Consider the following 24,109-nt stretch of genomic DNA (forward strand, 5'->3'; position numbering starts at 1 on the left):
AATCCTTAGGTCTGATCTAACAGATAAGAATATGTATAATCACTACTTTGTGACCACAGTATTGAGAATTGACTGTATTTAGGATTGGAATTGCTAGATCATAAGGTAACTCTATGTTTAACATTTTGAGGCTCTGCAAAACTTTTCCAGAGTGGCTGCACCATTTTACATTCCCATTGACAATGTTTGAGGATTCCAGTTTGGCCACATTTTTGCCAACATTTGTTATTGTCAGTTGCTGCAATTTAATGGGTTAACAAATAGTCCACACTTCACCCCCTGGTCCTTGAATCAAAGATCCTTCTTTTCTCTCTCATTTGAAGAACTCTGTCTCTTCATTTCTTTCTCTCCAGTTTGAGTCACCAGTAAGGTTTCTCTTCATCCTCCAGCCCTCCACCCCGTCCCATTCTTGTCTTCACAGAAAAACTGGTTCCGTAAGCACACCAATGGATCATTCTGATTTGAACCTGTGTTAATATTTCTTTGAATCTTTGTTTCTGGGGCGAGGAGATAGCACTACAAAGATTGGTATTACCAGGAGCAATGGTGGAGGGAAATTTACAGAAAATGAATAGATTAAAATATCAAGCTATAACCCTGCCCCAATAAGTAAAACATACAAGACCACAGTGAGAACTACAATCAGAGATTAATTCAGTATATTTCTGGAGTGATTAGTAGATATGACAGCAATATTTTCCTTTACAGTTTTTTAGGTTTTTATAGAGGTTTTAGGTTTTTGTTTGTTTTTAAAAGCCAGAACAATTCAGCTTTATTTGGGAAGCATGTATTTTGGAGACAAATGGGGCGGTCCAAGTGTTTCAACTCACCTAGAGGCCCTGATCATATAGACTGATCCTGAAGTAAATTCTGTATATACATATATGAGCATGCATTAAATAATATTTGATTGAAGTAATAAGTGATTTGACTTCCCAAGAACCTTAAAGTATCAGAGGAGTCTTTTTAAGTAAAACCATGATGTACTTTTGAAGATGTGAATGTTCTGCAAGCTAAACCAAACTTTTTTAATGGTTGTCGGCTATTTAACATAGTGCCTAAAAGCAGAGATTCTAAGGCCAGATGAGGATTGAAACCCAGCTCTGCTACTTCTTAGCTGTTGGACCTTGGACAAGTTATTTAATCTCTGCTTTAGTTTTCTTATCTGTAAACATGAAAATAGTAATAACTTCCCTGTAGAGTTGCTGTGAGGATTAAATGAGTCAGTAAATGTAAAACACCTAAAAAAGGATCTGGCGCATAATTAGAGTTGGATGTGTTAGCAATTATTAGTAATGTTACTTCTTTGCACTGTGTATTAGGTATATTTTAGTCATATTATGAGATTAAATGGATTCTTAGGAGTTCTGTGGGCCACTGGCATATATGGCCTTTTTTTCTGTAGAGAATGTAATCCAGGTTACAAACAATAGATTTACAAATGAAGCCTTGAAAGTCAACACTGTACCCTACAAATATGTACAATCAATTATGTTTCAATTGAAAAAAAAGTAAAAAAAAAAAAAAAAAAAAATGAAGGCTTTGAGACATAAAAGTTTATAAATCAGAATTGATTAGGCTCCAAGTTATTTATATTTCCTAGAGCAAAGCCATTGATAGTAGAGTTGTTCCTTGAAGGTCCTATGCATTAAAAACTTAAATGTAAGTATTATGTAATCAAAATCACTAACTATTCATGGGTGAATACCTCAAATACTTGAATTTGGAATGAATGTTTGCTGACATCATTTAAGAGTGCCAAGACAAGAATCTTTTGGCTCCAATATGTAATATTGTAAGTCACTTTAGGTATAATTCTGCCTTTGTTATTTTGTACTACTTATGCATTTAATTCTCTACAACTGCTGCACGAAAATGCAATCAAATGCATAGCAAATGTTGTGATCTCAGAAGCACATACTGAAGTGTACCTGCTAATTTCTGTTGCTTTTGTAGGTTTCAAATATTAAGCATTCATATAAGTGCCTGACAAATACTTGTTGCATGGATGAGTTACAATACATGGGATTAACTAATAAAGCAAGATCCCTTGGAGAAGGTTCACATAATTGCCCTGGAAGACCCAATTATTAAGTTACTGACCAAGTGATAACAATCTAAATTAGGATGCTGACAAATGAATGAGTTTAAAAAAAAAAAAAAAGAAAAGAAAAGATGCAGTAAACACTGCAGTAGAAAAATTAATAAAATCTGGTGACTGAGTAGCTATGTAAAAATAGTTGTTAGTAGAATATAATTTAAAGTCATATCGACTACCAGCCATGTTCTTCATCTCTTCTAACTTCTAGAATCATTATCACATTTTCTAAATTAAATTAACCTTTACCTGGGTAGTAAGTTTTAACAAATATAACTAAAGGTAGGCCAGAAAAAGTCAACATACACATGAGTGGGTGGGTGTATGTGTGTGTATATGCATGTGTATGTAGTTTTATTATAGATTCCTTCTTTGTAATGTTGAATTCCTCTAGAGGAAAACAGGGAAAAATAATTTAATTATATACCTTAAGAAAGCAGCTTTTATGGCATAGTTATACTTTCTAAAACTTTGAAGGCAGAGTAAGGACAATACCTTAGGGATTGGTAGTGTTCAAACACTGACATCTTCAATATTCTGAAAATAAAAGAAAATGTAACATAGATAGGAACACTGTCATTGATTTTTATAATGAGAAGTCCAGAGACTAAATATCTTTACCAGACTTTTCTGTTTTATCATGTGATTACTCTGCATTATTATTGATATATATTAGCAACTTCTGGAATTTCTCACCCATTCTTGAGGATTGTTTTTAATAAACGTGAGTACATAGGCTATTTCATTGATTAAAAATTGAACATTGCTGAGCGTATCGTTCAAGTCAGAGGGTTGTCATTCTTAACAGACCTACACCAATTTACTTAGAATTCTGACTATCTTGTGGTTTCTTTATAACCTTAGACATTTTTTCTGTGACTCCAAACCTAAGTTTCTAAATTTGCAAAAAGTGTAATGTGGCATTTTCTAGCTCAGTGCCAGGGATCCTTTGGTTCTTGAATTGTTTCTCTGGCAACAACTTATTCTGCTCTTTTCATGCCCATGCCTTGCATAATTGTCTAATCTGCTCATAACAGTCTTTCCTGTTTATGTATATTCCTTTTGCTGTCTCTTAGTCATTAACTTTTTCCCAGGAGTTCATCTGTCCTTTTCCTTAGTTATTTCTTTTGTAAAATTTTCCTTTCAATTTTAATTCGCACTTTACTACTCTATAGTTCTCTTCTTTATTTCCCGTTTGAAGCCATCTGCTGCCATTAAACAAAACATGCTTTCTGTATTGTAAAACTAAGCATTTTGATGCTGTTGGATTTATATTCTGTAACAACCTTAGTTTATGAGCATTCAGTTTTTTTAAAAAACCTCCAGTGACTAGCACTTAATGATTATGTTAATTAGCATTCTTAGCTTAGAAAGTATGCATAGATGCAGAGTTTTATGCTATATTTTACTGATACTTATATTTAATATTGCATAGTGACATTGATATATTAGCACTTTTGCCTATCTCTTTCCCTGCTTGTTATGCAGAGCTCTCCTGCTGAGTAATTTGTCACACCAATCCTAAGTAAATTGATAAATTATTTATTAGGGTTTTAAAATTTAATAAATAATAATTAACACGACACCATTTTATTCAAGTAAGAATTCATGAGTTTTCCAGAGACATTAATTTATAACTGAACCTCAATATTAAGAGCACATGAGGTCATGGCTATCTGGGACACCACTAAGTGACAGTATCACTAGTCACAGGTTGTTGCAAATTGTCTGTGCAAGCTGAATAGCACTGCAAAGCACAGGCAGTGTAAAACAATCGTTTTCTTCATGGACATACAGAATGTATTCTTCTTAAACAGGAGAGCTTGCTATCACTTGAATAATGAGTTGACTGACAAACATATTGTGAAGAATAGGATGATTTTTTAACTATTTTCCTCCCCCTCTTCAGGGTAACTGGGTTTTGTTTGTTTGTTTGTTTGTTTGTTTGTTTTAATCATTGTAATCTGTTTCAGAGCTTGTATTCCATGATAATTGTGTGTGGAAAACAGTGAGTCTATTATCACCTAACTGTGCATAACAGTAAAAAAATTTGAAAACTTTTTTTTCTTGACAATTGTTGGTAGATCTGCTTCCTGGTTATACATAAATTATTCTGTTACGTGTACATTATTAAAATATTTTAGGAATGTCGGCTGTAATCTAGCATACTCTAGTACATTATTTATTTATCCTCCCAATATATTAAATTTTTTCAGGCACTGTGACTGAGGTTAATTATGTGATTTAATTTGAAATGCATTATCTTTTACTTTTTTCATCTAAAAGCAGGATTTAATGCAGAAACAAAACGCAGCCAAAGGTACCTCATCTCCAAAATTGTTCTGAAGCCACATACACATAATAAATCGTGCTTGATGCTAAGAGAAATAAGTTTTAAGGTTGATTTTTCATCCTCAAGGACCACAATTTAATTGGGGACTGAAGATGCACACTTAAACTGCATCTTGCTACAATAACTGATGTGATATATGTAGAACAACCTTATATATATTTTCTAAATCGAGGTACTTTTGAGAGTAAAGGGAAGTACTGATCATAATAATCGTGAGACAAACATAAATCAGAATTGTCCCAGACAGGCATGGGCATAGTGTCACCAGTGATTGGGTACATCAACGATTGGATGGAAATTCTGAGGAAGGAATGAGTATTGTAGGCTTCAGTGGTCAGGTAGGCTTCAGAGGTGACCTTAGTACTGAACAAGAGCAATCAGGAAGTCATCCTGGTGATTCTTGTCAGGATGGGATTTATAATGAATATATCCATTTAACTGAAAAAGAAATTTGGGTGGGGAAATGTGAGATACTTTTAAAAGTTCATGGAAAGACTTGTATTATCTTTTAATTCTGTTTTTCTATAAGCTTTTTGAATTCGTAGAGATAGTTGGACTGAAAAGTTTGGATTTGTGGACTATGTGTTCTTAAGAGTTACTTAACCTCAGCATCCCAGTTTACTGTCTATAAAATGGAGACAGTAGTACCTATCTTATAGGATTGTATGATGATTAACTGTGTACCTCATGCAAAATTCTGTGCAGCACTTATAAGTGATCAGTTAATGTTAGCTGTCTAGAACACAGTGACAGAATTTTTGACTGTTGAGAGTGCTTGGCCATGTGCAGGATAGATTGAGCTGAGAGACTGGCAGCAGAGAGAATTTGAAAGAACTAGTAACTGGGTTAGGGGAGTTGAGAAAAAAGTGCAAGAATAATGATAACTGAGCTTTCAAGCATAAATGACTGGGAGACCAAGAGAATTCAGCAGAAATAAATGTCAAGAAAAATACCTGTTATTTAGGAAGAAATTAATTTATTTTTATTTATTTTCATTTCATAAATATTTATTGAACATCAGGAAATGATACAGCATGGCACTTGATTTCATAAGAGATATAAAGTAGGAATGAGATAGTCTCTGCCCTAAAGAAATTTATCATCTCCTTAGGGAGATAGTACATAATCTCAATGGTATAAACATGAAGTCTTTTCACTGTAGCTTTTAAAAAAAAATTATTACTATTATTACTTTTCTACATTCTAAGATGTTGCGGAGCAGTTGGGAGGGAGGGGGAGAGGGGAAGTGGGAGGGAAATATGGTGGGAGGATGTGGGGGCATGTTTGAGGCCCATGGCACCCCCCTCATTCCAGCAGGGGAGACCAGGGGGATTCCAACAGCAGCTCAGTCCTTGGTTGGCTGGATGCAGATGTCAGGAGAGTTGTGGGTGGAGCCCTCGGCCCCTCACTGACCTGACTTGAGAGCCCAGAGTGTTTCTGATGGAGGCTCGGTGGTCATCACTGGGCTTGGTGCCGAAGTCAGGGGGGCATGTCTGAGGCCCTTGGCCCCCCACTGCTCTAGCTTGGGAGCCCAGGACATTTCCTGGTGGTTCAGTGGTTGTTGCTGGGCTGGGTGCGGATGTCAGGGGGGTGTGGCCGAGGCCCAAGGTCCTCCCCACTCCCTGGCTTGGGAGCCCAGGGGTCTTCCAGTCCTTCTAGGTTCTATAGGTGTGCTTTGGTGGTGTTAGACCTTTACTGGTTGATATCAAACTTTGTCTCTGATCTGTAGGTATTTTGTTTTTTCCTTTCAGTTCTATGTTGGATTATTTGCTGTTCCCACCACTTAAACTCTGTGCTGGAAACAATTTGTTGTCCTTTGCTTACTTCTAAAATGGGGGAACTTCCTGTGGGGACCAGCACTTGAACCCTGTGGTTCAGCTGGATTGCTGCTTTGCTGCTGATTCTCTAGGGAAGGCTTTTTGTGCAACTCAGGTTTTAATTTTTGACCTTGTAAGCTCTGGGTCTTGTGAGGTCTGGTACACCTGGATTGTGTGGAAACTCTGGTCTGGGACTAAGTATTTTCAGCAAACTGCACCCCTTGCAGTTCTGTATTCCTGACCAGTCTCCACTGAGTAGGCCTGTGCTGATTGGAGAGCAGATCAGCTGTCCGTGCTGTGCCCCAGTGTTCCCAGGTGGGCCATCTCCCCTGCCACCTGTACTCAAAACACTTCCCATGGGACAGGCCATGTGCTGGTCCCTTGCAATGACTCACTGGCCTCTGAGTGGCTCCTTTCTCCTTTGTAGGTCCACGGGAACAGTGTTAGTGGTCTTGCTGGCCTGGGAGCCACCAATGCCCTCTTCTTCCTTATCACCTCTGAGCAACTTCATACAAAGGGCACAGCTGCGGCTTTTGCCAGCTCTTGTTCCATGAGCTGACCAGTTCCAACTTTGAAGCAGGTGGGGCTCAAAATGGTGGGAGCAGTCCTTTCTTTCTGTCATCATGGCTTTTCCTGCCTTCATGCACTCCATAGGTCTCTCCTCCTCTTTCCCTTAGCTCCAGCAGGCGCAGCTTGGCTGTCATTGCTTTTTAGTAGTTGTAAATTGGTTGATTTGTGGGAGAGAGTGACGCTGGGGACCATCCGTTCCTCCACGTTGACTGGAAGCCCTCTAAGTTCAATTTTAAACATATAAATTTTGAGGGGACAGCACCCTCAAATGGTCAGCTGGCCAGCTGGCGATTGGGGAAATGAAAGTGGTGCTCCATAGAGAATTAGTTTGGGAATATTTTAAATAGGTGGCATTTGAAGCCTTGGGAGTGGATGAGGTCTCTCAAGGACAGAGTATTGGGCCAGTGGGAGGGGGAATATTGATGAGGGATCCTTGGAAAAGCCCATATTTGGATTATAAGAGGGGGGGAAAAAACCCAAAATAAAAGAGAGGATCCAGAGGATCAAAGAAGCAGAAATAGTCTTCCCCTAAGTATGTTTACCAAACATTAGATTTGTGGGGCGGCGAGAGGTAATATGGGAAAGAAAATGGGTTCTACGGTTAAATACTGCAGCTGTGTCAGGTTAGACAAATTTGTTCACTGCAGGACTTCTCTGGGCTTTTAATATGTTAATATGCATGGCAAATCTACAAGAGGGGAATATATAAAGTAGTGTTTTACAGAATTATCTGATCACTGAACCCTTTTCTCCCTCAGACTACCTCATGGAGGCTAGTATTCTAGAAAATGCACTTTGGGAATTATAGAAACCTAATGAGGAAAGATTTTCAAGGAGGAAGGAGTTAAACTGTGTGGAATGTTGCAGAGAGACTAAGGAAGATGAGAAATGAAAAGGAGCTTTTTGTTGTTAAGAGTACAGTAGCGTGGCTTCAGTAGGCACAGATTTATAGGTAATTAAAGATAAAGAGTTAGCGATTAGTGGATTTAAATCATTCCGCCTCTGTTAATTCAGGTATAAAGTGTGACTGATAGGAATGACTTAGTCATTACTGTTTATGTGTCTTATGTATATTATTTTTATTAAACATAATAAAATTGTTATATTTCTAAATAATATGCCCTTTTTGTTCCATGCTAATCATGTAATATTAGTGCTGGAAGGGACTTTGGCAGTTATCTAGAACAATTCTTCTGAAGACCATTAGTTTCCTTTCCATAGGATAAAGGCACACATTGAAATTATTTTCTTTTCTAGCCACGGCATCATCTAAACCATTTTCTCCATGTTTTCTTAAAAGTATATGGGAACAGTAAGCCTTATTCAATTGTGTGTTTTTATGGTGTCCATCTTATATAAATTTTAGTTTAATATTAAAGACCATCTCTGGGTGCATTTTGCTCTTTCTTACAACAACGATACAAGCATTTAATTCACAGTTATGCTGTAAAAGGGGGGAAGTTATTCTGACATCCTCTAACAATAGGTTTAAGTAGATTATTTTAATTACCAATATTTCAACATTTTTAAAGATACAATACTATGCCATAGGACTTTTGGCTGACTTATCATTACAAGTAAAATTTGTTTCCACATTGATATATCATGCCCAACAAATTTGAAAATTAGTAAACAAACTTGAATTTCAGTGACCCGTTTGTTAGCCTTACTGCCTGCTGAGGTGCATGAATGCCTTATAGCAAACCCAAAGTACTATAGAGTTAGCAACAGTGTTTTGATCATCTTTGAATCTTCTACAGCAACTAGCTTAGTGCCTTGCTTAACATACATTCACGTGTTCAGTCTTTTGAGGTATCAGCTGAAAGTAGAACAGTCTTAACCATTCTGGTATAGGCCTCCTTCCTCAGAGATTTTGGCGTATGAAAGATTCTGAGAACTTTTGCAGTGAAGAAAGTTGTCTAAATTAATTTTTTTATTTTTAAGTTGTGGTAAAATACAGATATAAAATTTACCGTCATAACCATTTTAAAATGTGCAGTTCAGTGATTAAATACATTCATAATGTTTTGCAACCATCACCACTATCCATCTCCAGAACTCTTTTCATCCTGCAAAACTGAAACTTTACACCCATTAAATAATAACTCCCTGTTATCCCTTTCCCCGAGTCCCTGGAAACCGTTGTTTGAAATTTTCAACCTATTTTCAAACTTATTTCACGGTAAATAAGAATCATTTTCCTCTTAACATCTACTTAAATTCCCTAGAAGTTCCATGGCTCAGAGAAATGCAGGATTAAATTTTTAATTAGCATGTAGCAGATTAATTATGAAGTATTTCATCTTAACAGTTGTGTGAATGCTAAGAGAAAAGCAAACCCTTCTAGAGTAGCTATTTGAATAAGACAGGAATCAAATACTTAAAGAAAGATCTAGAAAAAGAGTATGGAGGTGGTGTTTTGGTGCAGCATTGAAGTATGCTGGAACAAACCCTGAGCTAGGAGAGAGAAAAACCTGTATTCTTTATTGTGCTTTGCCGCTGACTAGCTAGCCTCTCAGGACCTCTCTTCTCTGGTCTATACCTTACCTATGAACTGAGGGAATTCTCAGTCTCCTTCCAGCTTTGAAAGTTATTCTGTATTGAATGATTGAGGAATATTGTAAAAGGCATAGCATTTAAAATAGTACTGAGAATTTGATAATAGCATAGGATATAGTAGGAGGGAGAGAATCTGGGAATTGACACTCACAGCCAAAGAGCAAACAGCTCAAAAGAATATCGTGGAAGGTTCAAATAATGGCAAAGCCAAGACACATTAAGTGTAAACATAAAACATTCATCCTGTGTAATACCTTGATTTATTGGAATAACTATAGATGATTAGAGAGAAGAGGAAGTATTATATAGTAGGTGCTGAAATATGACCCATACTAGAAATAATATACACATATGTAAGGAAAACTTCTGGTATCTAGTTGGTATACAGTAAATACCAGTTTCCTTTCCCATGATTTCTTAGCCAAATACTTCCACCCTTGTGTTTTCACTAATGGGAGGTAGGCAAAGGAAAGAGAATTATCATCTCCCCACAATACTTGGAAATATTTCATGAATATAGAAAAAAAACCTTTTCCTAGTGTCCTCTTCATTGCTTTGCCTTTGCCAACTCCCTTTCTCCTGTCTTTAGTTTAATATATTCAATGCTTGGTTGACAGAAACAATTGGCCTGAACAGTTATGCTTAATTTAGTGAGCCATGAGCCCCGGAAATCCTCCTCAAAAACAAAGGTTTCCCTAGATACAAATCCAGTGCCTCAGAGAGGGTACTTTGATTTCATTCAAATTTGTTATTTAGTTGATAGTATGTATAGGAAATTAGACTGCTGCCATTGCATATTGAAATCAGGTTAAAGCAGCTAGTTTGTACCCTATACGCTGGATTTGAAGGGCCAGGCTTTAAAGTGATACAGAACCATAATTTAATTTCAGAACCAGCATGTTTTATAAGTTTTAGGATTTGGAACTTAAAAAAATCATGATTTTAAGAATACTTGGCAAATATTCTCAAGAAAATGTAGTCTTCTGGATTTTTGTTTTATCAAAGTTTCTCAAATTTATTTTACGGTAAATGTACATTATAAAGTACTAAAAGAGAGCGTTATATACTCGTAGTTAGTGTTATATGATTTACTAAACTGATGATGGTTATGATGATGATGATAGATTGTGATAATAGCTAACTAATTAGGCATTTACTAAGTGCTGGGCACTAAATGCTTTTATAAATGTTAAGGTGCATACTTTGATCCTGAAATGTACTTACAAAAACCTAGATTTGTCTTTTTCTTCACTGGTGAGAAAAAAAATCATCCTGCATAGAAAGCAAATAGATTAATTCACTCTTATTGTTCATTCATCACTATAGCCCAACAGCTTCTTGTTCATGTTCAGTGTTCAAAAAATATATTTTAATTAAATAAATGGTTGAGTGGTTTATATCACACAGAAAGTATTAAATGTTGCTTTACAATGTAGTTCTTCACTTACATTTTAAAATGAGTTAAAAATGTTCTAAAAATTCACATTCCAAGCAAACAAGGAAATGGTGTAAAAGTTTTACTTGGGAACTTAAGCTAGAAAACTCTTTGACCTCTTAGGATAGGTAAATGTTTCTACAATCAAAAGTAAGGAATTTCACTGAGTTTTCTACCCATAAGGATTTAATTTTTAATATATATTTGAATCTACTTCATTATAAGTGCTAAAAAAGAGTATAGAAAAAGATCCCATAGCGTCCATCCATTTAGCAAATCTCAGTATACCTTAATTTGCAACTCCATGCCTTAGTCCCTTGAATGCAAGTAAATTCATAGATAGTAATTCAGTTATATTTTCTTGTAGATTACAATTTGTTTTCACGGGTTCCTTTTATAGTTTCTTCACAAATAATCATTGCTGGGAAATGGAAATGCTTTCTTGGCTTCCCCAAATCTATCTTGAAATTCTTTTCGTACCTTTTTTTTCAAATATTTGGTTTCATTATTTCATCCAGGCTGATTAGGCTCAGGGAGATTTATTTATACCATCCCCTGTCAAACATGTATAAACTAGAGTGTGTGAATTGTGGTGGGAGGTGCTCAGCACAGTGCATTCCAGGCAGAAGGAAAAACCTGTGTAAAGGCCTTGAGGAAAGTAAGAACTTGGCAGTTTTGAGGAACTGAAAGAAGCTACCTTTTGTTGGAGCATGATGAGGACAAGAGTGGTTGAGACGATGTTAGAAAATAAGCAGGGCCATACAGACCATGGTAAGGAACTTTGTGGGTCTGCCTTTAGCAGAGTGGTGAAGTAGGTAGGTACTGTGTTGTCAGTGTACTTAGGTTCAAACCTTAGTTACTCACTAACTAAAGCCTCTAAACTCATTCCCACAGCTCTAAAGTGGGATTAGTAATTTCTGCTTCAGAGATGGGATAGGTGGAGTAACTAAGTGCAGTACCTGAAGTATAGTAAGGCACTCAATAAATGGCAAGCTGCTATTTTTACTTTTTCTTCACTGTACCATACCCTACTCTGGAATCTCAGACCCACACGTGCTTCCTTTTCATTATTTTAAAAATTCACTCAGCAAATATTTATTGAGAACTTAGAATTTTATATCCTAGCTACCCCTCCCTCCTATAGTTATCTGTACATCTCTCATAGCTTCAAGGTTATGAAATCCTTAAGGGATTTTATATTAAATATTTTGTAATCCAGGCACCAAGAATAGTGTCTGTTTCAGAAAATGTTTGAATACATGAATGTATAAATGAAAGTTTATAAAATATATAGTTACCATATTATAGCACTGCAATTGTTTGGATAATTCCTATTTTAAAACAATCTGTCAATATATGTAGAAAAACGAGCACATTTCTCTTCTCCCTCAATCTTTATTTCTTTCTGAAACGAGTCTATGGGAAATTTCATACACTCTTCATCCAGTTTTTCCTAATGGTAATATCTTATGTAACCACAGCGCAGTATCACAACAGAAATTGACATTGATGAAGTCCACAGATGTTATTCAGATTTGTCTAGTTTTACATGCACTTACATCTGTGCATATTTAGTTCTGTGCAGTTTTATCATGTGTAGATTCTTGTGCCCATTACCACAGTCAAGATACAGAACAGTTCTGAGTTCCAGTCAAGATGGCAGAATAGATGGTCTTGAGTGTCACTCTCTCCCACAAATCAACCAATTTACAACTGTAAAAATGTAATATGAGCCAAGCTGGGGATACTGGAGCTCAGGTGAAGAGGAAGAGAGACCTATGGAGTTCATGAAGGCAGGAGAAACCACGATGAGAGGAAGAAAAAACTGCTCAGAGTGTTTCGGGCCATGGCCCCTTTACTGCTAGAGCTGCTGAGCACATGGAGCAGGAGCCGGCAGAAGCCGCAGCTGTGCCCTTCAGATGGAGTTACTTGGAGGCGGCAGGGAGAAGAGGACCTCAGTGGCCCCCAGGACAGCAAGACCACTAACAGGGTTCCCATGGACCCACGCAGGAGCGAGGAGCCAGAACAGCTGAAAAAGGGGAGCCATTCAGAGGCCGGTGAGTCAACACAAGGGACCGGTGCACAGCCCATCCTATGGGAAGTGTTTGGAGCATGGGCGGTGGGGAGACAGGCCCACCAGGGGAATACTGGGAAACAGCAAGGACAGCTGATCAGTACAAGATCACTCAGAGGAGACTAGTTGGGAATGCAGAATTGCATGGGGTGCAGTTTGATGAAAAAACTCAGGCCCATATCAGAGTTTCTACACAACCCAGGTGCACTGAGTCTCTGGAGAGCCAGAAGTACCTATAAGGTCAACCATTAAACCCTGAGTTGCACAAAAAGCCTTCCCTAGGGAAACAGCAGCAAAGCAGCAATTTAGCTCTACCACACAGCTCAAGTACTGGTTCCCACAGGAAGTTCCTCCATGTTAGAAGTAAGCAAAGGACAAAAAATGAGTTCCAACCCGGGCACACCACCAGTGTCTTGGGGCCTGCCAGGGAACATGAGGCATAGAACCACAGACAGGACCCCTGCTCACAACCACTCACACCACCAGTGCCTCGGGGCACGCCTAGGAACCTGAGGCTCGAGCTGGGGACTGGACCCTACTCTAACATCCAGGCATACTGCCAGCACCTTGGGGCCCACCTGGAGACCCAAGGCATGGAGAAGGGTATTAGACTCCCCCTCCCACAACCAGGCACACCACGCCAGTGCCTCGGGCCTGCCTGGGGACCCAAGTCATGAAGAATGGGACCAGACCGCCCTCCCTCCAATGCCTTGGGACCAGACACTCCCCATAACCAGGCACACTGCCAGCACCAGAGAGCATGCCAAAAACATCACCTCCATGTGGGTGGCCCACCACAGCCATCACAATAACCATGGCTGCTGAGAAAGCGGCTAGGTGCCACAACCACCAAACAGATGGTCCGCCAGCCATAGGAGTGCATTGACACAAGGAGAGTCACCAGCATAGATAAAGAAAAGAAGATGTCTCTCCACAAAGCCCATTTCAGAGTGACAAAGAAGCAGATGCTCTATGATAATATTGGGGGACCTGATCGCACCCCTCAGCATTGGAAATATCATCTAGGCAACAAATCAACAGAGTAACAATTATTCTTTCAGAAGGAGAGAAGAAATCTAGGGTAATTAGAGGGGGGGTGTGGGGAGAGATTGGACAAGGGGCATAAAGAATAATTATGATTTATGACAATATATATGCTAGTAATATTGATTTGATCAACATATCTCAATGTTGAACCCCAAAAATATGTATAATCAATTTTGATTTAATAAAAATTAAGAAAAATAAATAAAACAATAAAAAAAAAAAAAGATGAAGAACAGTTCCATCACAAGGATCACTCACGCTACCCTTTTATAGGCACAGCAACTCCTCTTCCTTCCCCCTTTTCTAACACCTGGCCACCACTAATTTGTTCTCCATCTCTATGATTTTGTCATTTCAGGTGTATTATATAAGCAGAATCATACATTATGTAACCTTTTGGGACTGGCTTTTTACACTAAGCATAATTCCCTTGAGATAAATTGAAGACTTTTTAAAAAGTGATTTGCAAAGAGGGTCCAACACCTTACCCACTGGTCACTTGCTTATTATTGCTGTTTAGCAAAAAGATCAGGAACGGAGCACTACAAAGGCAAAGATGCTTCTGCTGGTATTTCTCCCCTAAGGCAAACATGTAAATTATAGTACCACAATAGTCATTTTACTCTTAAGAGATTCTCAGAGGAGAAGTAGGAATTCTTTTTCTGATTAACATGTTGGTCTGTTGATGGAAAATAGTCATATTTTGTTTTAAAGTGTATGGCCGATCTCCGTAATTGTTATCTCCAAAGACCATACCCATCAGTTCATTCATTCTCCCTCTTTTCTTCCCCTCACTTTTGGTCCTGACCAATTAAAAAGAAATTATTGTGTTAATCAGGTTCTAGATAAGACTTCTCCAAATTGATATAAACTAACAAGTAGAAATAGCAGCTTGACTGAAACAGTTTTTAAGCTTGAAATTACATGCACAAAGAGTTCTTGTTTCCATTGGCCTTACAGGAAATGATAATGGTAGTTCTACCTTGCCTAATAGTCTAGTTTTGATTTGTTTTGCCTCAGAAATAATTATAAAATATATATTCATTTGTGTTATCTAAATAGCATTCCCTGGGAATTTTATTACATAATAGGAGTTCCATCTCATACCAGGTCATCGAGAGCCCTGATTAACAGTTTTAATTTTAGGCAAGTATGTGCGCAAAGCGTATTACATTAAGCTGTAAATAAGAGTCTTGTTTTTAACCCATTGTCGATGTGTTGGGGATCCCACTACCCCACAAGCAGAGGGTTTTTTAAAAGATATTTTATAGATTGACTCAGCTTGGCTCCAAAGAATTAAAAGGGTCTTTCATTAATAAATATTTAAATAATAAGTTCATAATATTCTAAAGGAAACTAGTTCCCATTTATACACATTGCCATATTAATAACCCGGTCTTTATCTTCATTTGAAAACTAGGATCAATATATATGTTAATAAGGTAATTCAGGGGCCAGCCCCGTGGTGCACTTGGGAGAGTGCGGAGCTTGGGTGCGCAGCAGCGCTCCCGCTGCGGGTTCGGATCCTATATAGGGATGGCTGGTGCACTCACTGGCTGAGCGCGGTGCGGGGGACACCAAGCCAAGGGTTGCGATCCCCTTACTGGTCACGAAAAAGACAAAAAAAGAAAAAGAAAAAAAGGTAATTCAGAATTAATTTTACTTTTCAAAATGCCTCACTAGATGATAGCATTTATGTTAACGGTGCCATGTTGCTGACAATGAAGATCCAGAGCCCAAAAAATTAAACAGTGAGGTGTTCACATGTTTGAACTATCCACATGTCCACAGCACTACCAAGAAATGATTGTTATCCATTCCCATTCTACCTACTGCACTGGCTATTCGATACAATGCCCAGAATGCTCAAGCCTGGATTTGAATCTTAGCTCTGACCTTTCTAGTCTGCACTTCCACTGACATCTTGAAACTGAAAAAAACTGAAATATCAGTGAACAAATATCGGTTGAATACCTACCATGTGCCAGGCACTGTTCCAGGCATTGGAAGTGTTTCAGGCAATGGATTACTTTACTCAGCAACTTGATGTTGTGGGTTTATTGCTACTAGTTTAAATTTTGGATATAAGCTTCTTTGCTGAAGCAGTCTTTAACTGTTCATTTGTAAGACTTGATAAATTCTTAGATTTATGTACTTACAGACTTACTCTGTGTTGTCATATTCTCCCCCTTCCCCACCCAGAAGGGTGATTAGGTTTCCTCTGAGTAGATTTTAAAATCTTATCTTGCTTTTTGTTCTCATTTTATAGCCCGAAGCCACTTTCATACTCTACCATGAGTGACAAACACAAGCGTTTTCTGGGTAGACAGCAGGCAGGTGTGAGGAAGGATGGATGAGCAGGGTCTGTTCAAACTGAAAGTTCGTGCCCACCTATAGACATTAAAGAATTGTTTTTTAAACCTGTGTCAAACACATCTAAAGGCCAAAAGCTTCCAACATTCTGAACATCTAAACAAACTGTTTAGACCTTTGATTTTTGAAGTATGAAAGAAAGTGCAATATCAGTTTATTGATGACAGTGATGCGTGTCAGTTTTAAAATAGGAAATGCTAAGAACTTTGCCACATGAACCCAGTTATATTTAAAGATTTTGTGTGTGTGTGTGTGTTGTATATTACTGTTTTGCTTTTGTTTTGTACTTGTGAGAGAAACTAACAGGGAGACTGAGAATTCCATAGATGATTCTTTCAACCAAACTTCTAGATTAGAAGGTCTTAACTTAGGTTCAGTGAGTAGTCTTCAAAAGACCCATAAATGTCTTATAACTTCATTTTAAAATGTTGTGTTTATTTATTCCCATGCTTAGTTTAAAAAAAAATTTAATAGGGCCGAGCCCGTGGCGCACTCGGGAGAGTGCGGCGCTGGGAGCGCGGCGACGCTCCTGCCGCCGGTTCGGATCCTATATAGGTATGGCCAGTGCACTCACTGGCTGAGTGCCGGTCACGAAAAAGACAAAAAAAAAAAAAAAAAAAAAAATTTAATAGACTTGATTTTTTAGAGCAGTTTGAGTTTCACAGCAAAATTGGGAGGGAAGGTACAGAGATTTCCCACGTACCCTGCCCCCACCAGAGGGGTACATTTGTTACCATTGTTATGCCCAGCTTTTTATTTTTATATTCTCAAGGGGAACATCTGCTTAAGAAAATCTTCATTTAAATTGCTTTGAAATTCCTTCTTGACATAGTACTTGATAGCTTTAACAGTGTTTTATATTAAGTTTATTAGGAATATTCTGAAATGATTAAGGAGTACTCTTTGAAATAGTCTTATATTATTCTATTTTAAAAGTAATACTATGTAAAAGAAAATACAGAAATACACAAAGAAGAAAGTAAAGACCAGCTTTAATGCAGGAATAACTGCTATTAATATTTGATACATATCCTTCTAGAATTTGGTTTATAATATATATGTATGAGATATATGCACCCATGCTATTGAGGAATAAACAGCTCTGTTTTGCATTTTAGGTTTTTAGCTGTCAGAAGCACTTTTACTTAATTCAAAGTTATAAATTTACAAGCTGCTCTACCAGTGAGGCAAGAGACCAAGTTCTTATAATAAAACATTTTGGCAGCAAGAGAGTCCTGATAGAAAATACAGTATAGTTAGATTTACTCTTACTTTACACCTTTCCTTAACCTTATCAGTAAACAGGTTATCTGTTTAGCAATCCACGAATATTCTATATTTTCTAGCCTCACATAGCACAGTGAAGGGATTTATAACATAGTAGCTAAATAAACAAAATGTTTCTAGATCCAAGTAATTTAGTTCATAGTTTCTATTTTATCAAAAGCTTCTTTCCTTTCTAAAGGGAGCCTCACATTTTTTGTTTTATAGTTTTCTTTCTTAATGTGTTAGCGCAGGCCACCATAACAAAATACTGTAGACTGGGTGGCTTAAATAACAGAAATTTATTCCTCACAGTTCTGTAGGCTGGAGGTCCAAGATGAGGGTGCCAGCATGGTTGGGTTCTGGTGAAGGTGCTCTTCCTGGCTGTCTTCTTGCTGTGTCCTCACATGGAGGGGAGAAAAAGAGAACACTCACGCTCTTCCTCTCTCTGTTATTAGGCCACGGTCCTGTGGATTAGAGCCCCACTCATGGCCTCACTCAACCTTAATTACCTCCTAAAGACCCTGTCTCCAGATACAATCACTCTGGGTGTTAGGGCTTTAACATAGGGATGGCGGGGGGGGGGGGGGGGGGGGGACACGGATCAGACTGTTGAGCAACTAGGTGTGTGTTCTTTTGTTTCCAAAATACTGTTTTATAGCCAGCTTTCTCTCAATTTATAGTGGCATCTTTCCATGTCAAATCATATAGATCTCATGTTATTTGACAGCTGTATGGATTCCCATAGTAAGAGTGTACTATCATATATTTTTCCATTGTCATGTTGATGAACATCAGGGAAAACCAAAAATTCTTTGGTGTCACCTTTACAGATTCTAAAGACTAAATCTTTCTTCTGTTACTTTTAAATATTATAACTTGAATAAAAGCATAATGGAAATTAGTTTTAAACTTAAAAGATGATTCCAAAAATAGTAGGTGCACATCATTCCCATAACTCTTAGGAGGCTTGAATTTAATGATATTTTTTTCTGGTTAAACTAACACATGTGGCTGAACCATTATGGAGGACATCATTTCTTGGGCATTGGTTACTGAAGGGCCTTATGCAGTAGTTTGAAGCCATTAAAAGATTCCATATAAGTTTAGAGCATGAAATTTATTAATATTCATACATAAAGAGATAGCCATGTATATTAATATATGAGAACTAAACTTCACATTGTGTTGCATAGATGTTAGGTTTTTTGCTTAAAGAGTCAATGATTACTTATTTGTTATAGGAAACAAATAAAGTGGTGCTTTTTCACAGTTGAATCATTGTTACAAACTACTATTTGAACTTGTTCAAATGGAGCTCACAAAGTTTCTGGATTATATTACTTTTTACAGTAGTGTGATCTCATCAGATCTCTTCCTGTATTATGTTCTTCGGTCTAATTTCATTCAAATTAGAAAAGGCAGCAAGAAATTCTTACTGGATATATTGAAAGAGCATTTTACCCAGAATATGGATTTTTTTTCTTTTATCTTTCTAAAAACTTTTTTTTGAGATGGAATCAAATTCCACTCCACCTAATATGAAATCCAGTTGCATTTCATTGAATGCAGAATTGTTTGTGTGTGTGCATTTTTCTAGAGGAGATGTTTTACTACTTTCAACACATGTTCAAAGTGGTGAGGCACTGGGAGTGGCATTGGTCATGGTGGTGGTGAAGATACTGAATTTATTCATTATAAATTCTGGTGTCTTAAAGATTTTCTGGCATTTTTAATAAGAAAAAAATTGATAAGAAGAGAGCTTGGGTAACCTGGGACCTGGCACAATTCAAACTGGTACAATGACATTCTTTCTCGTTCTTTATGTATAAATAAGCTAAGCTAGTCCCAGGGCTCAGCTCTGCACCACATCCAACTTTAGTAAGGTCTTCTTTACTTTCTTAACAGAGGCCTGGAGCTATAGAAAACCATGTTTGTATTTCTGTGACTTATGGGGAAATTGGTAGATATGGTGGTTTTTAAAACTAACATGAAGTTAATTATGGCAGCTAAAAATTAAAAAGTGAGCATTTTGGAGAATATGTTAAGGATGGTATAAGTAAATATACAGTGACTTGGAAATGGGAATCCAGTGGATCTCAAACATTTTAATTCTATTATCCCCCTTAGAGTTTTCACTGACGGTGAATTTATTTTCTTTGAGACATATGCTCCACCCCACATCCCCAAGAAAATAAATTATTGTGCAGTTGGTATTAAAGTAGAAACTATTATTGATTCCTCCATTAACCATGATAAAATTCTTTAAAATTATAGTTTCTGGTTAATTTTTTGGTTTGAATAGTTTTTGTATGATAAAAAGTTGTATATAATTTGTTTTCTCTTTTTTTTAAGAAGTAGAATATCAGGGGTTTTTTTGTTTTGTTTTGTTTTGTTTTTTTCCTGCTTAATGAGATCTGCAGGGTCAACACTTGTATTGGTTTTTCAATAGAAAATGTGTTTTCTGTAGTAATACTGATAACCTACTGTGTTAGTCCATTTCTGTTGCTTATAACAGAATATCTGAAACTGGATAATTTATAAAGAAATGAAATTTATTTCTTAAGGTTTTGGGGGCTAAAAAGTCCATGGTCCAAGGACATATCTGATGAGGGCCTTCTTCTGGGTGGGAACTTCCTACAGGGTCCCGAGGTGACACAGGGTTTCACATGGCAAGAATGACGTGAGCAAGAGCTCTCCTGTATGCTCCTTTATAAAGCTACCAGTCTGCCACCCATCATTACTCATTACTCTGTGAATGGATTAATCCATTTACGAGGGCACAGTCCTCACGATCCAATTACCTTTCAAAGGCCCCACCTTTCAAATATCATAATCAGAATTCCCACTCTATTAATACTGTTAACAATGGAGATCAAGTTTCCAACACTTGAACTTTTGGGAGACACATTTGACCCATAGTACCTACAAAAGTTCAATTCTGAACATTGTTCGAGTAGTTAAATTTAAAATAATGATGAATTTTGGTTTTCTTTTGTTCATATATTATGGCAAGTATATCTGCCACACATACACATATATCTTAAATAAGAGGAAATAAAATCATAAACCAAATTCTTTCTTTTGTTAAAAAAAAGCTTTATAGAATTTAAGTAAATAAAAACCAAAAAATGGCATTAGTAATAATTTAGAGTATGATTGAAGTGAAAAGCCTATGAGGTTTTTTTACTTTAAAAACATTAAGATTTATATTAAAAGGTCATTGTCTTCTTTCAGATCAATTTGCGTCTCATCTTGGTAAGCGGAAAAACAAAAGAGTTCCTGTTTTCTCCTAACGATTCTGCTTCCGACATTGCAAAGCATGTGTATGACAATTGGCCAATGGGTAAGTGGTGTTTTTCTCTTGAGGATGAATGATTTTTATGCCCTGCCTTGTTCACAAACATTTTGAAAAAGTTATAAATATCTAAAATATAAAAACAATTAATTGAGGATATAAGGCTCAGGCTTAAAGGGGATCATTGTATGTATCCTTCCCTAGACTTTGCTCCTCAGCTATCTCCTTCCAAGGTGGTAAAGGAGCCCAGTACCGCAGTCCCAGTTTTTGTCTTAGAAATGTTTTAATGTAAGTGAAAAATATTTTTAAAAAGAAAAACAAAATAGTTAATACACATATACTTTCATATCAATAAACATAATTATATCAGAACATAAAGTAAAAGGAAAGAAAAACTACTTTTAACAGATAATAATCCATTCTTTTTGGTCTATTTAAAATTAAATTTGAAACAAAGTTAACATGTAATTCATGTCACTTCTTGTATTCCCTAAAGTCCTACAAGGTCAGGAAGGTATAAAGTCGATTTATGCTTTGCATTTTCAAGGCAGCAGCCATAACAAACAATTTTGAAGAGTGTGTGTGGGTTTCCTTCCTTTCTCTAATTTCTTTCTATGTAATAAGACTCTGTCTTGGCTTCCTTAAGTGAATCTTTAGTTTAGGTTCTTTCTTTGAACTTCCCCAGGTGTCATCTTGACCCTTTTTATGGTATGTCCCATAGTGATATGACTGTTTAGCTGATTGTACTTAATTTCACTAGTAGAAGCAATTTGAACTTTTAAAGGACAAGATTTATTTCAACAAAGAGCACAATGTATACAAAATGAGAAAATTAGATCAGTGTTTGTCAACCTTAAATAATATATGGAACCCTTTTAGAGGAAGAAAATTCTTGTAGAGTCCCTAGTGTTGACTTAAAATGCACATTATAATAAAAATAATTTTAAATGTAGAAACATAAAATCCTGTTAAAACTCTTTATCCTTATTAACTCATATACAACTGTAAAACTATAACAGATCTATAAAGAAAATGCACATGTGCTCTAAAACCAGTAATGTTCAAATTAACAGCATTAATGTGCCAGGTAATGTCTTTTTGCTAAAGCCAGCTCACTACTTGCACCATGAATGCTGTTGAGTTTGGCATACCTGTGTTTCTGCATGGTGTATGATGACCCTGTTATTTGCAGATCCACCGCAAAACCTTCATTCATTCAACTTTCTCTTAGAAAGAATGCATCATTCAATGATTAAGTCTACTTCTGTTATTTTCTCATTAGCCTCTTGACAATTACAGAAGTATTGACTGCTTGGCACTAGTACAATAATAAACTTCATTCATACGTGGGTACTAAAATCCCAAGGCTGTACTTGGTTATAAAGTGATTGTTTGAATCATCTAGATAATCTCTTCCAGATTATCATTAAAATGAAAACACAATTTAAAAATTCTTGAAGAGGACTTTCAGACCCTATGAACATGTTTTTGTGGATTCATAGGCCTGAGTTTAAGAAACACTGATTTAGACAAATACTTTGAACTACTGGCTCTTTCTTCACATTGGTAACCAAGGAGCTAGTTGTTAAATCAGGGAGGGACTAAAGGTTATAGCTAAGAAGGGCTTTTAGAAAAGCTAAAGTAGACTAAACTTGGGGCTCTAAGAATATTGGATATTCTTTATAGCCAGGTAGGATAGATAACAGTATAAAAAGCATTTTAGATACTGGTCTAAGAGTGATGTAGTGCTAAGTATGATACAAAAGATGATTTTTATGGGGTTTTCTTGGCAGGGGTGGTGTAAGAATAGCTTTTGATACTGGAGAAAAGATAACACAAGACAAAAAAGGATGATCCCTTTCAAAAACTTATTTTATTTGGGCAATATTATAATGAGGAAAAGAAATACTTTTATTTTTATAAATATTTGACTTAGATATTAAAATTAGTTTCAATTCCTTAAAATACCCAGATTAATAGTAAACAAAGGTAAGAATCAAATGCTTGTCTTTGCCATAAATAGTATCCCAAATGTACCTATAAGTTTTTGATTACCAGTCATTGCCAAGTCTACTCAGCAATTTTAGACACTGCAGAGAATAAAAAGAAATAGTTGTATTTTTATTTTATATAAAATATTATATTAAAAATCAAGATCTATATTGTGTCCTATAATATAAATAAATACTTATTGATACTAATAACAAAAGTGTACTAAATATTAAATCAATAGAAGAAAATACTTTGTGCAGTGTACTTCTGGAATGAATTTGTTTTCCTTCACATAATGCAGTTTAGTGGAAATATTGCTAATAGGTAAAAGAGTTAGACACATAACTGTTACTGGGTCAGAGATTAAAAAAATAATAATAATAATCCATTTATTGTATGTTAATGATACCTGAAATTCCTCCTTTAAGCTTTGTTCTACAGGTCTCTAAATTTCAGTTCCTTGGAGAGGGAAAGGAGGATAACATATTAAACCAATGATTATGAGGAAATCATGGCACTCTGTGTAAGATAATGACTTATGTGGCTTCGTTTCTGCATCTCAAAATAATACTTTAAGTATTTTTAGAATGTTAGTCTTTTCTTTTTCCTGTGAATTAGACAATTACCTTCATTTGCCTTTATGTCTATGGAACACTTCCATATTGACCAGAAATATTCTGTTATAAACAAAAATTTTGGAAGTGATGAATTCAAAGTAATTCACACTAAAATGTCAGTCTTATTTGATCTTTCTTCTAGAAGAGGAGGGACCTGGGGGCCTTGGTGTAAGAAGGCAGCAAAGGCTTGCCAGAGTGAGAGGAGGGAAAGGGAAAAAAGGGATAGGGCAGGGGGCAGGAAGTGACCGAGGAGCAGTGATTTTTAAAAATTCGTTTCCATCATTTTGAATGCTCAAAAAAAGCCCCCTCCTACTAACCCCCTTTCTCTTCTCTCACTCTCTATTTTCAGAATATTTCAAGCTATTTTTGTGTTAAAACAGTTATCTCCTGACAATAGTAGCTTCTATAGGAAACACATTGTACTAGAATTGTTAACTAAGATGATAAAGGAATTTCAAATCATTATCAAAATCAACTTGAATTGTTACATCTACAACCTAATAAAAATTACTAACCCCATATTGTATCATAACACCAGTGTGCTTAAATCATTAACAGAGGAGTATTCCATATTTTACTGTAACATAAGTTATACATTAAAATTAAATATTCT

General features: G+C 36.5%; 1 protein-coding gene across 1 annotated transcript in view; it reads left to right on the top strand.

The window, feature by feature from the left end:
* Window positions 1–24,109, top strand: part of UBL3 (ubiquitin like 3) — a 68,098-nt gene that overhangs the window by 35,375 nt on the left and 8,614 nt on the right. The window contains exon 2 of the mRNA XM_063103261.1: window positions 20,827–20,935. Coding sequence (XP_062959331.1) covers window positions 20,827–20,935 — 109 coding nt within the window. The remainder of the gene's footprint in view (window positions 1–20,826; window positions 20,936–24,109) is intronic.

Source organism: Cynocephalus volans, chromosome 7 (genome assembly GCF_027409185.1).
Source record: "Cynocephalus volans isolate mCynVol1 chromosome 7, mCynVol1.pri, whole genome shotgun sequence".
Classification (NCBI taxonomy): Eukaryota; Metazoa; Chordata; class Mammalia; order Dermoptera; family Cynocephalidae; genus Cynocephalus; species Cynocephalus volans.